Source organism: Coptis chinensis, chromosome 6 (assembly GCF_015680905.1).
Source record: "Coptis chinensis isolate HL-2020 chromosome 6, ASM1568090v1, whole genome shotgun sequence".
NCBI classification, from domain to species: domain Eukaryota; kingdom Viridiplantae; phylum Streptophyta; class Magnoliopsida; order Ranunculales; family Ranunculaceae; genus Coptis; species Coptis chinensis.
The window spans coordinates 3,206,013-3,222,762 of record NC_141461.1 but is presented as its reverse complement, the minus strand read 5'-3'; the positions used below and the strand labels follow the sequence as shown (position 1 = coordinate 3,222,762).

The 16,750-nt window shown below is 37.5% G+C and overlaps 1 protein-coding gene and 1 long non-coding RNA gene across 2 annotated transcripts; one reads left to right on the top strand and one right to left on the bottom strand.

Moving 5' to 3' along the window:
- Nucleotides 1-642: 642 nt before the first annotated feature.
- LOC147490774 (uncharacterized) lies at nt 643-5,013 on the bottom strand. Its single transcript, XM_086567109.1, is given in 10 exon segments — nt 643-1,572; nt 1,575-1,921; nt 2,118-2,246; nt 2,443-2,582; nt 2,843-2,932; nt 3,045-3,258; nt 3,601-3,662; nt 3,777-3,941; nt 4,552-4,800; nt 4,909-5,013. Coding segments are annotated over 10 exon segments (2,145 nt in total). The 3' UTR covers nt 643-928.
- A 3,941-nt stretch (nt 5,014-8,954) lies between these two features.
- On the top strand, nt 8,955-16,428 carry LOC147490773 (uncharacterized). Its single transcript, XR_015199286.1, has 2 exons — nt 8,955-9,062; nt 15,931-16,428. It is a non-coding gene; the product is annotated as an uncharacterized LOC147490773 (long non-coding RNA).
- Nucleotides 16,429-16,750: the final 322 nt, after the last annotated feature.

The following is a 16,750-nucleotide window of genomic DNA, read 5'->3' as shown; positions in this document are numbered from 1 at the left end:
TTTTAAATGAGATCAGTAACTTTCATTGCGGAGTAGGTTTGGCTTCTTGTTGTTCCTTTTGCTATTCGTTTGTCTTGTTTCATTTCGGGCTAAGAAATGAAGTTGTTTGACTGAAGCCTGTGCTGTGACCAGGAAAGCTTCACCTTTCTATTGCAGTTTAACCATTGAAAACCTTTTCCCAGGGGAAGCGTTGGAGAATTCTCATGTGTAATGGATTCAAGATACACTTGGAGCTTCCACAGAATCGTGTTATCCATATCAGTATTGGCTGCAAAAATCAAAGAACTCGAAAAGTTGAAAATTAATTATTTTTTTGTTGATGGTATTATGCAAGCTAACTTTGATGAATCGTCCTGGGTAATCATCAACAAAGATGCGCTGGGAATAATTTTGGTACTGAAAATGCACGACTCATGGGTCACCTAAAACGTAATGCTCTGATTCTTGATATGGAGCAAGGCGGGAGGTTCTTCTTTCAAACTGATTCCATGTTAGCTTTGGCTATACGATGCGCTAACTTAGTCTATTTCTCAAATGAGTTTGGATTCAACAGACTTTGGGAGTTTGGGGAAACCGGCAAATGCAAGTATGTAACTATATCAACACAAGGTGAGATTTCAGAACTCTCTGACGATGAGTTCATAAATTCGAAACAATGTGAAACTTGATCAGAAAAGATTTACACAGCTCGTGAGTTCATAAATTCCAATCAATCCTCCTGAGTTCGTCAGGCAACTGATGAAGACAGCATCATTGAGAGGATTAGAGGAAAGAAGTCCTGGAACATGCAGAATCTACTCAAATCTAGTATAGTTAAATAATCAAATTTAGATACTAAATTACGCTAAAAGGTAATAAAAAACCATTCAGTTCCTCAGGAAAAAGGAACAAATTTTTCTTAAAAAATCTAAAGCTCACTCAGCAGTCGTCACCTGCCATCTTTCCCTTGCTTTTTTCTTCCTTTATTCCTTGAAGCTGCATCATTCCCTTTACCTTTGTCCTTCTTCATACTTCCTTTACCATGACTACCCATTCCGCGACATCTCATATCCTTCTTCAATCTTCGATCAACCAGCACCTTCCCCTTACCAAGCAACTTGACTCGGACACCTTTCTTTGCAACTACATACTCTTTCCTGGGTTTCTTGGGCATTGCCTTCTTGTAAAGTTGGTTTATCAACTTCATCTTAGATCTTTCATTGATGTCAGTCTGATCAGATATAGTGTTTGCCTTCTTCCGTACCTTGTCGAGCTTCCTCATAGCAGCTCGCTTCTTCCGGGCTTTGGCCTGCACAACCTTCTTGGCAGGGCAGGCATCTATTTCCTTGAACTGTGCTTTCATTGCTGCAATCTCCTCTTTTGTCACGGGTTTGATAGGCTGACGATGCCTCTTCTCGTAGTCTAGAAAGAATGTAGGAAGTTCCTTATCATCAAACATGTATTTGTTGTAAGCATCATCCTCTATCTGCTTCCTCTGCTTCTTTTGCAGTATCTTTTTTGCACATGCTAGCATCTCAGCTTTACCATCTTCATCTTCTTCAATGGATCCCTCCGAGGATGAATCCTCAGTTGAGTAACTGGAGAAGGTACAACCTCAAAGTCCCCTTCCTCTCTAGGAGCTTGGCTTTGAGACAGACAATAGTAATTGGCATGCAGTTGAATCATACTTTCTTTAATCTCTTTCGGATGAGAGTGCTTTTCCTCCTGTATATCCTCCATTTCATCACCGCTATCATTCTTCACCAAAAGTTGCTCTTGCAAATCGGCAAACATATCCTGACTAAACCACTTTTCCATCATTTCCTCTTTGTTAGGCTGCTCCTGATCATGGAACGATACCATGAGAGGATTAACTTCGCTATCAACTTCTTCTATGTCAGAATCATGAACTGAGTCTACAATACCCTCGGCTTCACCACCCCATGGGCAAATGTTGGAAAGTTAGGCGTAATAGAAGATACCGAAAGGAATATTACATGCTTGAACTGAACAGTGAGTAGCATGAGAATCTCAGTTGAATCTTGCACATGTATAGGTAATTGTAAAAAAGAAACAACAAAAACCATCAACTATTCAAGAGACCTTGACGAAGATATGTTTACACTTTTCTCCTTACCTCCAGTAGTTTCATGCTATTTTCAGCATAAGCCATCTTTGCACGCTTCCGCAGATGTGCAGTTCCATAGGTTCTAGTAACAAATCGTTGATATTGGCTATCAAGTAATTCCTCAAGTTGCATATCGTACCTGTAGATGTATAGAGGAGACCAACATTTAGATGTGGAGAAATTCGGATATGCATGACCATCTATCACCTCTAAAATAGAAGTTCAAATGAATAAAAATAATCCAACACAATTACTTATGTAGTGTCGAATGAACAGAATCATGTAGTAATTGATCACACCTAAAGCTAAAATGTACCACATGAATAGAAACTCACTGCCTGTGTTCTTCTTCAGAATCAGCATCACTGAAAGAATCCTTTGGATTTTCGCCAGCTACTTCATTATCGCTATCTCCTACAGCTCCCTTCTCATCAATAAATTCAGAGGAGTTGACAGCGTTTAGATCTCTCTTTCGCTAGAGAACATAAAACAAACATGACATGGTATAAGGCAAATGAACATACACTGGCATATACCTATTTTTCTATGGTAATTGTGCGATATAAATTTCATTTAGTACACTTGAGATTAAAACAATTAAACATAACATAAGAAACAGCGATCACTAAACACAGTATCCCCAAAATAAAGAAACAAAATACAGAATTTCCCACAACAATATCATTGATGGCTGGCTGATAACTGGAGGGAGCAAAGAGACATGTGCAAGCAAACCTTGATAGATGAGAGACTAAACAATTCCAAGTCAGTGTAACCATCCATCAGCGCATCAATTTGCATCCCTGTAGCTCCGCGACATTTTTCCTAATGGGACAAGTGGTGAACTTATAGCATGAGTTAATACTCTAACGCTGCTCAAGTGTCCGGCCTATATGAAATCCCATCATATACAAATGGAACAAGGTTCTTTCCATACCTTAGCTAGTCTTCTTGCGAGCATTTTCTTCTCACATTTCTTCTTGCGGTCAATAGCATAGGTCAGCTCCTCCATTTCATTAAGTATTTCATCATCCTCATCCTTGTTCTCGTTATCTATCTTGTCATCCTCACCCTTGTTGTCATCTGGAACATCATCCACCTTAACAGTAGATTGTGTCGGATATAGGGCTTTCCTAACTTCATTGCGCCACCTGCGTTTTAGGGAAAAAAAATATCAACTTTATATACAACAGAAATTACTAAATTTCACATTTAACTAAAAATGCTCTAATCCAACAAATGACAGTCCATAAAATTTGCCATTATGTACCACCAAATACTTACTACCCTTTCCTTCTCAACCAAAATAACATTCTGGTATGACAGAAAGAAGCACTATAACCTTATTAAGATATGACAAACCCAACTTAACCCAACATTCAAACTGAACAAACTCTTCAACAAAGGTTCATTGAAATGCATAAATTAAAGCATCCACGCACACGGAAAACACATACAAAAAGCTTGTGTTTGCCTATACCAATACAACTTACTTTAGGAGACACTTTCTGTCCTTTTGCCCAAGAACCTCTAAATCGTCACAGAGAATCTTAATCTGCAAACAAGACAAGCTGCAGAGTCACTAGAAATCCTGGAAAAAAGGACACTTGGGAAAGATGGATAATGAATGCATTATGGAAAAGAACCCGTTGACATATAAATTAATTACCTCCTCTGTCGTTAGACTATGTTCCTTTATCAGTAAACAAGAAGGGTCATCAAATGATATAGAAGTAAAGGAACCAATGTCGTCTGGACTCCTGGAGCGCACAAAATCTGATGCTAAACACACCTTCCTCAACAGAGAAACTCCATCCTCATATCTACAAACAGATTATATCATTCTTTTATCCATGTGCAGAAAGGCATCTTCAAAAAACTATGCCACAGAACAGGAACGGCATTACCACCCAGAGACATGTTTCAACGACAAATGAACAATATGCCGTTATTACATTTGGGTGTTCAATCAAACTCCCTTTGTATGTTATCCTATAATAAACACTTGTCTTTCCATAAACGAGTTAGACTTGACCCTGACAAATGCTAAAAGTGAATTCGGTGTTCAAGTCTGCCAAGTTGTTCTGTTTGTACTTACATTATGTCAATCTCTAAGGTGTATGCTTGTAATTCGATTAAATTGATTGTGTCAGAAGATTTTTGAACAAGATATGTACAGTAAAAAAAAATGAGAAGCTGAAGATAGATTGAATAACATCTAATAGACTATAAAAGTTACAACACATAAGATCCTCAAATGCTTAAAGGAAGAAAACTCATCCGCAACAACTTAAATCAAACCGTAAATAACCTCAAAAGTCAAAACTCTCTGCCACCAGCAATAGCGCCTTTAAAAAAATTCGGTCAATGTGGCTGGAGAACCCAAAATGCCAAGGGTATGTAGTCTTTTTGTGTGCCAAAGTGCCACATGATTAGTGCCTCACGTTGGTGAAGAGAAGAGAGACTCCATACTTATTACAACAGTCTATGGCATCATTGTCTCTAATGCTTCCACCAGGTTCAGCATTGGCCCCAATCCCACTCTTACATGCTTCTTCTACAACGTCATTCCATGCTTCTTTTCTTCTTAATTCTGCGTGTATGCATGATCTAGGGTCTGTAAATATAGGAACCGGGATGCAAAAAGAATGCTTGTCATCGTGTGCATTCCAGTAAATAAGGACTCTAATTTCCTTCAGATGGCAAATAGATTTAAGGGTTATATTGACATACCCCCCCCACTAGTAGTTGCAATTAGGATTACCCCCCATAATAATTGAAATTAGGATTTCCCCCCCAACTTGACAGTCAATAGGAGTCAACCAACAGTTTCCGTCAGTTGACTGGTCAAGGATTATGAATTGTCCTAAATACCCTTTTTCTATAGAAATTACGAAATTAGCCATTAATACTGTTTAAAGCCCACGACTCAAATCCCAAAATCGATATTAGACACTGTTCAAATCTGGTTTCTCTTATTAGCGCCTAAACAAACCAATTACTTACTAATAGAATCATGTGACACGTTTAATTTGAAAACGAGGATAAGTCTAGAAAGAAGAAGAAAAAAGATGTTGTTGTTATTACTAAAAAGCCCTCTCAACTTGAAACTGCTGCTGCTGCTTTGATGGGTAAACAAAAGATTTACTCGTCATTTACTTCTTCTGTTTTCAAGAAAAATAATGATAATAAAGCTACTGATAGTATTGTTGATGAGGTTCTTGCTGAATTTGCACCTGATGAGTCTGATAGGGAAAGACGGCGAAGGGGGCCTTTAAATAACAAGAGTTTTAATCATGTTAAGATTGAGGAGAAGCCCGTTTTAGTTAGTTGTGATTCGGTCGTTGATACTAGTAATGTGGGAATGAATATTGAGTTGCCCCTAGTGGAGATTAAGGAGAATATTAATAATGATGTTGTGAAGAGTTGTGTGAAGGATAGACTTAGGGAATGGGATGATGATGTGAGTTTTGATCCGTTGCCTGTTAGTCAGAAGAAAGTTGAGAATGGGGTGAAGAAAGAGGGTGGGTTTTTGTTGAATGCCAAACTTAAGGGTGAAGTTGATCCTGCTTTGAGTGCTAGTGCTGGGTGGAAGGCATTACGGAATGGAGATAATGGGGATGGTGTTATTAGGAAGGAGTGTAATGCAGAAGTGAAGTCAGAGATTTTCTTGGATTCAGATGGGTCGTTGCCATTTTATATAATTGATGCTTATGAGGAATTCTATGGTAACAATTTGGGGACTGTTTATCTCTTTGGAAAGGTAGTCGATCTTCTCTTTTTATTTTTGGGTCCCTTTATTTTTTAATGGAGTTTCGGCCTTTTAAGTATTTGAAATTTCATTGTACCAGGATATTGATACATAATGATGTAAGGCTATGATCTCATTGAATTATATATGACAGACAATATATGTGTATAGGAAGATTAGAAAAAAGCAGTATTACTATTTGAAAATTTGCAGATTGTGTTACCGTCTTTCTCATGTGCTATCAGAAGAGATGTTAGCAATATGTGTTAACCTTCACCCTTTTCCTTGTTTAATAAACTAGCGATGTTAATCTAGAAACAACAGAGGAAGTGTTAAAAACACGTTTATATAGTTTTGGTTTTCGATAAAGAAGAGAGGCCGGTGTTCTGAAGAGCCCTAAAAAGCTTTAAGAGGGCGGTATATATAATTAGAAACTCCCTAGTTTCAATTAGAAAGTTGTCGAATTTCTTTAAAATCTAAGTGATTCTATTAGTAAGTAATTGGTTTGTTTTAGGCGCTAATCAGAGAAACCAGATTTGAACAGTGTCTAATATCGATTTTGGGCTTTGAGTCGTGGGCTTTAAACAGTGTCAATGGCTAATTTCGTAATTTCCACAGAAAAAGGGTACTTCGGACAATTCATGATCCTTGACCAGTCAACTGACGGAAACTGTTAGTTGACTCCCATTGACTGTCAAGTTGGGGGGGAAATCCTAATTTCAATTATTATGGGGGGGTAATCCTAATTGCAACTACTGGTGGGGGGGTATGTCAATATAACCCTAGATTTAAATTAGGTCCGACTGAAGCAGTACAACAACCATATCCATATGTGTTAAGAAAACTAATAAAGTGGATGCTTTCGATTGTTTTTGGTTATATCAGTGCAACGCTGCAGTTTCGAGCATGTCAAAAAAAGTGATGGACCAAGCATAACCCAACTGACATATTTACAGGAATAAGGTGGCCTCAGCTCCAGTCTGGATAAAGTTGATGGATATTCCGAAGGAGATGTGGACATTTGATGGTTTGTCTTACCTTGCCAGTTTGGTTGGAGGAACACCTATGTTTATGGATGATGCGACTACTAAACGGAGAAGATTATCCTTTGCGAGATTTTGCATAGAATTTCCTGTGAATCATGTGTATAAGGAATCTATCAAAGTGAAAGCTGGAAACCGTGAGGTGGTAATACCACTTGAATACCCATGGAAGCCTGTGGCCTGTAGGAAGTGTAACTGGTTTGGGCATACTGATGACAAATGTGCGGAAGGACTACTCGGTGTGGGGTAGAAGAACAACACCACAAAATGAGGCGGTGCAAATAAATCCAAATGCAGCTGAGGGCCACATAGAAAGCCAACAGGAGGAGGTCAGCTTGGCATAACAAGTAGATAGGGGTAATGTGGAACCCCTAGCAGTAGTGGTTGCCTTAAAGAATAACCAAGAGATGATCATGAGGCCGGGAGAGAACCAAGAAAACCTTGCTATAGTTGCTACAGTGGGTAGTACTAACCAGCAAGGTACATGGCAAGAAACAGTAGAAAGTGATCGAAGAGCCTGAGACTAGGCAAGTTAACATGGTATCTCCAGGAAGAGTGGAGTGTATGTATGTTGTAGATGGCCAAGGATCGGCAGAGAATCCCTTAGTGACTCCTCTCCAACAAATGAGGCTAACCCATCCAGATGCAGAACTGTTTCAGGTAGAGAGAAATTTATTTGAGGCATTAGTTGACGTGGAGGATGAGTTGTTTGGAGATACCAGCTCAAATCCTGCTCCTGTGAGGGATACCCCAGTGTGTTCCTCTGTACAAACCAGGGTCCAAAGGAAGCTAAGTGAAAATCAATCAACGACATCGGGGAAACGAAGTAAGGGCAGACAAAGAGGAAGGGGAAAGAGGAGGAACCATTAACTCAAATAAAATGATTAAGCTATGTAGCTGGAATGTTAGGGGACTGAACGAGACTACAAAAGCAAAACAGATGAATAAGTTTATTACTGAGCAAAAGATAACATGTATGGGGTTTCTGGAAACGAAGGTTAGAATGGATAGATTCGTATGTAATAGCGATGGTTTGCCCAAATGTGAAGAAGTGGAACATAATTACTCGAGTCATGAGTATGGTAGAATATGGCTTGCTTCGGATCAAATTTTTTGAATGTGCAAAAGGTAGTGGAGGCGAAGTTTATCCATCGTAGGGTTACCCTCCTCCAATATGGGTTTTCTTTTTTGTTACTATTATATATGCGAGCAATAAACGACAGGAGAGATTGATTTTGTGGGAGGAGCTGAAGACTATCAGTGCTAGTTTGCGTGGACCTTGGTGTGTAATGGGGGACTTTAATAATGTGCTATTCTCTCATGAAAGAATAGGCGATAGAGTTGTGCACCCGAGGGAAACCCTCCCTTTTGCCAATAGTTTGAATGTAGCTAGGTTAGTTGATCACTCGACATCAGGTTGCTTCTTTACTTGGAATAGTGGAGGGGACAGTGTTAGAAAGTGGCAAAAAATAGACAGATGTCTAGTCAACGTTGTCTGGTTTTCTATACAGATGGCTACAAAGGTAGAGTTTCTCAATCAAGGCTGCTCTGATCATAGCCCTTTGGTGTTTTCTTTTTTCTTTACCTTCCGAAGTTATCCCCCGTTTAGGTTCTGTAATTTCTAGATGCTACATCAGGACTTCGCAGATGTGGTAAAAGAATGCTGGACAGTAGCAAATCATGGATGCACTACGTTTATGTTATCAAAGAAATTGAAGAGCCTAAAAGCTGCTTTGAAAGGGTGGGCATGGTCTGTCTACAGTAATAATCAGAGGCTACAAGAGAGGAGTTGGATGCTATTCAGGAAAGACTCCAGCATAATCCATTAGATTCTTCCCTTAGTGCACAAGAGTTCCTCATTCGAGGGAAATTGTAACGCCCGTATTTAAAATACGTATTTATTTTATTTATTTATTAATTAGTTAAATTATTTATTTAAAAATCGGTTGGATTGGATTTGGATACATGGGCCTGGTTTTTGGGCCCGAGTCGGTGTTGGGCTTGGGTTTCAAACCCAAGTATATAAGCACATTTTTCTAGATAATAGGGTTTTTGAAGATAATAAAAATGATGAAAATGGAGGCAGAGCTTGAAGCTTGTTTGCTCGAGCATTGGAGCACGACAATTTGGGCTAGGAGGATTCATGGAGCTTGGGTTTAAGGTGAGTAGCTATTTTGCTATTTCACCGGAATACAGAAACCGTTTTATTGTCCTATGTTTTCACTAAATTTTACTGTTTATTACTCGGCGTCCTTTCGTGTCTTTCGTGTTGTTAAAACTCTGTTGAAATCAGTCGTGTTAAAACTTGAAACTCCGAAAATTGAGATTGAACTGTCTAAGCTTTATGGGCGTTAATAGAGAAATCGTCATTTTTTTCCTTGTTTTCTCTGTTTGCACTCTTTTTGATTTACTTTAGTTTAGAATTGGTGATTGAACTGTCCGGGGGTTGTCGGGATTGAAACCTGGTGGGGGCTGTCGAAGCTATGAAGACGTCGAGATGGAGATTAGAGTGTGTTGTTGGAGCTTGAGAAGGCTTTAATGGCGCCGAACGCCATTACTGTGATACTGAGGGTTGGTTTGATTTGTGATTTTCGTGTTTGAACTGTTTAATTTGGTATTGTTGTTTGGGGTTTGATGAATGGTGGTAGTTGGGTTGATGTTGGATTGGGTGGGGGCTGTCGATTGGAGCTTGGAACAAGCTTTAATGGTGGCCGAAATTCTTTCCAGATCTAGTTTTGGTGAAATCTAGATTTAAGCATTTGAGGTGTGTGTGTTAATTAATGTTGCTTGGTTTTCAAGGAGGAGTGAAACCGCTGGAAGGAGGAGTGAAACCGCTGGAAGGAGGAGATGAGGGGTGGCCGATACGCCATGAGCCACCGGTGGTGTAAATTCGGAGTCGCGAGGAAGATGACCCCTTAAGTTGGGCCTTTTTGTTGGGCCTTTTTTAGTTTAGTTCTATGGGCCAAAACTAAGTTTCTAATATTTTTTGTTTGGGCCAACATTTCATTTGTTTCTATGGGCCGATTTTATTAGTTGATGGCCGAAAAGTCTAATTTTGTTATGGGGCCTACCACCTTAGTTTTTCTTTGGGCCTGGCCAGCTTAAATTTGTGGACCACCAATTTAAAGTTTTGGGGCGAATCCATTATGTTTTGGGCGAAAGATAAGTTTTGGGCCAATTTCTAATATTGCTTTGGGGCCCCATCGACTTAAAATAGATCTAATCGGTCTTTAAATGTTTAGACTTTTGGGTTCTAAGGTTTGAGGCTTCGCACAGGTCCGAACTATTACCTTAGCCACGAGCCACGACTTTGACTTTAGCCACGAGCCACGACTTTGACTTTAGCCACGAACCACTAAGATGACCAAACCCGTCGAACATGGAAACGACAGTTTGACTTTGACAATGACAGTTTGACTTTGACCATGATGTGTTGACTTTGACCATGATGGGTTGACTTTGACTTCAACCATGATGTATTGACTTTGACCATGACATGTTGACTTTGACCATGACATGTTGATTTTGACTTTAACCTTTGACTTTGACGTTGACCATTGACTGTTGACTTTGACCTTTGACGTTGACCATGACGTGCCGACTTTGGCTTTGACCGTTGACCATTGATTGTAGAATGTTGACTTTTTCCAGTTTTTAACATATTTGATTTTATGGACTATTGTAATAATAAAATGTTGTCGAACATTATATAACGTTGTTTGTCATTATCTAATTATGATTTGACCATGGTGTGCATGTTTTACACACTACTCATGTCAAATTATAATTAGATAACGACAAACAACGCTATATAACGCTTCGACAACATTTTATTATTACAATAAATCCATAAAATCAAATATGTTAAAACCAAAAAGTCAATCTAATGGTCAAAGTCAAAGTCAACACGTCATGGTCAAAGTCAAACACGTCATGGTCGAAGTCAAACTGTCATGGTCAAAGTCAACACGTCAATGGTCAAAGTCAAAGTCAACACATCATGGTCAAAGTCAAAGTCAACACATCATGGTCAAAGTCAACACATCATGGTCAAAGTCAAAGTCAAAGTCAACCCATCATGGTCAAAGTCAAAGTGTCGCTTCTATGTTCAATGGGTTAAACGTAGTCCATAAATGGTGGTTCATTAGCAAAGCGTCGAAAGGCGTAGGCACGCTCACGGCTCAGCGAATTGCCGGAATGGTTCCCCTGCCCCAAACCTTAAAACCCGAAAGCTTAAAACCAACTTATTTATTCTAATTCGATAATGGGGATATAAGGACCAACTACATAAATTAGAAACCGCCCAAAGAAAACTAATTGAAAAGGCCCAAACAAAACAAATGAAACTGGCCCATAGAACTTAATCTAGAACCGGCCCAAACAAAACTTAATTAAACTGGTCCAAAATACAAAACAAATAGAAAAGGGCCCAAACAAAACACTCTAAACTAGCTAAGGCCCAACCACTTAAATTAGATTTCGGCCCCAAAATGAAATAATAGAACTGGCCCAAACAAAATCGGCCCAAATAAACATTTAAACTTAGTTACGGCCCATGACCAAGCCCAAACCCAAAATAGCCATCTTCTTCACCCATTCTCTTCCACCACCACCAGCTAAAACCGGCCACCACCAAAACCGATCGTCCTCCCCTTTCAACACATCGGTTTAACTCAATTTGAGAAACCCAACACCTTTAACAAAAGCAAAAACCGAAAATCATAAAAATCAAAACTCTTCCTAAATCTAGATCTGAAATCGCGACCTCCATTAACGCACCTCCGGAGCTTCAGTAGCACCATAAATAGCCCATACACACGCCCTACACTACCCCATCACCAACAATCCATTCAAATCCACAACCCAAAACCCACTAACCAACAATAAAGTTTTACATAAAACTGGGCGATCCCTTGTCACCGCCATTAACACCCTCTCACGGCTTCGACAACCCCCTTTCTCCACCACCAAATCATCCCCAATCATCAATCAATCCCATAACAACATACAACAGTTTAACATAAAAAAAAGACATAGTTTATACAATATGAACAGGACGATTCCGTTTCCTTTGGGTCAAGCGACGCCATGGACGCATTCCGAAGCTTGAAATGTTTTAAGCTCGAGTTTCCAAAACCCACGACCAAACAGAGTTTACACGAAAACACAACCGACATATTATTCGTGGGGCTTATATAGATTGTCGATCTCTCGAAGTCTCAACAGAGTTTCAAAACACAGTTTAACCAAAAACAATAAACTAATAACTAACCAGTTTAATAAATAACGCGACAGATTTTAACAGAAAAGAAATTGACAGTAACGAAGATTTTATAAAATAAAAATCTATAAAATATCTACTCACAATAATGAACAGCTCGACAAAATCCTCCTAGTCCGAAATCGTCACCTCAACGCTCCAAAGAAATGTGTTTCTAGCTCTGCTTCCATTTTTATTATTTTTTTATTATCTTAAAAACCCTATTCTCTAGAACAATGTGTTTATATACTTGGGTTCGAAACCCTAGCCCAAACACGCACCGGTCCAAAACCAGCCCACGATCCAAATCCAATCCAAATTTTTTAAATAAATAAATAAATTAATTAATAAATAAATACGATTTTAAATAATGCGGCATTCTATTATACACATCTCAAAAGAATCTCGTCCTGAGATTCAGAAGTAAAGCTATACGAACAAATAACACTGGTTATTAACTTAGAACCTATACAAGAATGTACAGAGATTAGACTTAAACAAGGTAACATTGATATTAATTATTTTTAAATAATTCCAAAATATATATGTCCTCATGCCATTACAAAATCTATCATAGTTTAACTGTCTATATTAAAACAAATTATTATTGTCACTTAAACACAAGACAAATATATCATATCTTTTTAGCATGTAGTTTCTTGACACGTAGCAGTCTCTACGAAAAATAATATTCTACTTGAATTAATCAATAATGTGAGGTAAGTTCATCCATGCATAAAACATTATGGAGTCTTTCCTTATCATGCATAACAAAAAATTAGTGTCCTAACACACTTAAAACAAAAGGTCACTCATGTCAATGAAACTATAATAAAAACTTTATATTTACTTTAGTCATGCTATCAGAAATATTAAATTTAAAACAACTCTTGAATCCTAATTCATGCTTGCAACTGGATCAAATATAGCACGTATCCAAAAATAATTTTTCATATTCATCTATCAAAATCATTTAGACTGAAACAAAACAATTAAGAACAAATACTCGACGCTCATTGCTATTATTATTAGTACTATTTATTTTAAACGGTGAAAAGATTCAAAAAAATAATCTCCATATACGATGACAATTAACATAAGACTTGCTACCGTATAACACGAATTTAAAAAAAAAATTAGGATAATATAAACTCACTTCTAATATATCACCCATACCAAGTTATATTCTCACGGTAATATTTATGAACCATAAATCAAGGTATATATTTAAAAATACTCGAATATGCAAAAATCAATGTGAAACTAATTTAACAATATTAATCTATCATACCATGTTGGTGAAACGCTATTATCATCATATACCCAGTAATAGTTCATCCAAATACAATAATATAAGAAAGCTTGTATACGCAAGTATACACATCCCAAAAAGAATACACGTGTATACGCAAGTATACACATCTCAAAAAGAATACACGTGTATACGCAAGTATACACATCTCAAAAATAAGTGTATAAATAGTACTAATAATAATAGCAATGAGCGTCGAGTATTTATTCTTAATTGTTTTGTTTCAGTCTATATGATTTTGATAGATAAATATGAAAATTTATTTTTGGATACGTGCTATATTTGATTCAGTTGCAAGCATGAATTAGGATTCAAGGGTTGTTTTAAATTTAATATTTCTGATAGCATGACTAAAGTAAATATAAAGTTTTATTATAGTATCAATGACATGAGTGATTTTTATTTTAAGTGTATCATGACACTAATTTTCTTTTATGCATGATAATGAACGACTCCATAAGGTTTTATGCAGGGATGAACTTACCCCATATTATTGATTAGTTAAGTATAATATTATTTTCGTAGAGTTTGCTACGTGTCAAGAAACTACATGCTAAAAAGAAATGATATATTTGTCTTGTGTTTAAGTGACAGTAATAATTTGTTTTAATATAGACAGTTAAACTATAATAGGTTTTGTAATGGCATGAGGATATATATTCAGGTATTATTTAGAAATAATTAATACAAATGTTATCTTGCTTAAGTTTAATCAACGTACATTCTTGGGTATGTTCTAAGATAATAACCAACGTTATTTGTTCGTATAGCTTTACTTCCGAATCTCGGGACGAGATTCTTTTGAGATGTGTATAGCAGTAACGCCCGTATTTAAAATACGTATTTATTTTATTTATTTATTAATTAGTTAAATACGTATTTATTATTTATTTAAAAATCGGTTGGATTGGATTTGGATACATGGGCCTGGTTTTTGGGCCCGAGTCGGTGTTGGGCTTGGGTTTCAAACCCAAGTATATAAACACATTTTTCTAGAGAATAGGGTTTTTGAAGATAATAAAAATAATGAGAATGGAGGCAGAGCTTGAAGCTTGTTTGCTCGAGCATTGGAGCACGACGATTCGGGCTAGGAGGATTCGTGGAGCTTGGGTTTAAAGTGAGTAGCTATTTTGCTATTTCACCGGAATACAGAAACCATTTTATTGTCCTATGTTTTCACTAAATTTTACTGTTCATTACTCGGCGTCCTTTCGTGTTGTTAAAACTCTGTTGAAATCTGTCGTGTTGTTAAAACTCGAAACTCCGAAAATTAAGATTGAACTGTCCAAGCTTTATGGGCGTTAAGGGCAGTTAAAGCCCAATAGAGAAATCGTCATTTTTCCTTGTTTTCTCTGTTTGCACTCTTTTTGATTTACTGTGGTTTGGAATTGGTGATTGAACTGTCGGGGGGTTATCGGGATTGAAACCTGGTGGCTGGCGGCGCGCGAGCTGCTGGAGCTGTGAGGAAGATGACCCCTTAAGTTGGGCCTTTTTGTTGGGCCTTTGTTAGTTTAGTTCTATGGGCCAAAACTAAGTTTCTAATTTGTTTTGTTTGGGCCCAATTTAATTAAGTTTTGGGACCAGTTTCATTAGTTGTTGGGCCCGGTTTTGTTCTAAATTGTTGGGCCAGTTCTAATATTTGTTTTGATTGGGCCGGTTTTAATTAATTTTTAGGCCGAACCCATTTGTGTTTCGGGCCAGTTCAGTTGAAGTTTTTGGGCCTAAACACTAGTTAGTTATTGGGTCGTATTAATCCTTTGTTTCGGACCAGTTTAGTTTAAGTGGTGGACCAGTTTTAGTTTAAGTGTTGGGCGGTTTTGCTTAAATTCTCTCAATAAACCCGTGGTGTTTTGAGCGGTTTTAATTTTGGTTTTAAATTTGGGTCATATAACTTAAAATATATCCAATTGGGTCAGGTAGAATAAATGAGTTGGTTTTAGACTTTTGGGTTCTAAGGTTTGGACTTGGCCAGTTGGGTCCGAACCATTACCTTAATCATGAGCCCATGAAACATGCACCTTTGACCTTAGCCATGAACCATGGCTATGACCTAACTGCCGTAAGGTTTGTGTATATATTTGGTATAAGTATATGTTGTATTTTAGAGCTACTCACACCAGCATTTTTATAATGCTGACCCGATTTGCATGTTTGCTTATCGGGTGTGTTCATTAAATGAACACAAATTGATAAGTCTTGACCGTTTTAGTGTTGAAGAAGAAGATTGGTTCTTTGCTTGGTGGTTTTGTGTAAGCGTCGCATTTCAAGATAGGCTTTGTTTTCCTTTGAGGTGATATAGATTTTTAGTCTAGACAATGTTTTGTGTATTTTCATTGGTGAATTTTTATAATAAAGAGGACTCTTGTTTAAGTTAAAATTTTTATTGGTTTTAATTATCCGCATATTTAACTGTTTATGGGTTTTTGGGAGTAACTGTCACACCCCGAATTTTGACAGAGAATCTTAATCTGCAAACAAGACAAGCTGCAGTCCCTAGAAATCCTGGAAAAAAGGACACTTGGGAAAGATGGATAATGAATGCATTATGGAAAAGAACCCGTTGACATATAAATTAATTACCTCCTCTGTCGTTAGACTATGTTCCTTTGTCAGTAAACAAGAATGGTCATCAAATGATATAGAAGTAAAGGAACCAATGTCGTCTGGACTCCTGGAGCGCACAAAATCTGATGCTAAACACACCTTCCTCAACAGAGAAACTCCATCCTCATATCTACAAACAGATTATATCATTCTTTTATCCATGTGCAGAAAGGCATCTTCAAAAAACTATGCCACAGAACAGGAACGGCATTACCACCCAGAGACATGTTTCAACGACAAATGAACAATATGCAGTTATTACATTTGGGTGTTCAATCAAACTCCCTTTGTATGTTATCCTATAATAAACACTTGTCTTTCCATAAACGAGTTAGACTTGACCCTGACAAATGCTAAAAGTGAATTCGGTGTTCAAGTCTGCCAAGTTGTTCTGTTTGTACTTACATTATGTCAATCTCTAAGGTGTATGCTTGTAATTCGATTAAATTGATTGTGTCAGAAGATTTTTGAACAAGATATGTACAGTAAAAAAAATGAATCTGAAGATAGATTGAATAACATCTAATAGACTATAAAAGTTTCAACACATAAGATCCTCAAATGCTTAAAGGAAGAAAACTCATCCGCAACAACTTAAATCAAACCGTAAATAACCTCAAAACTCTCTGCCACCAGCAATAGCGCCTTCAAAAAAATTCGGTCAATGTGGCTG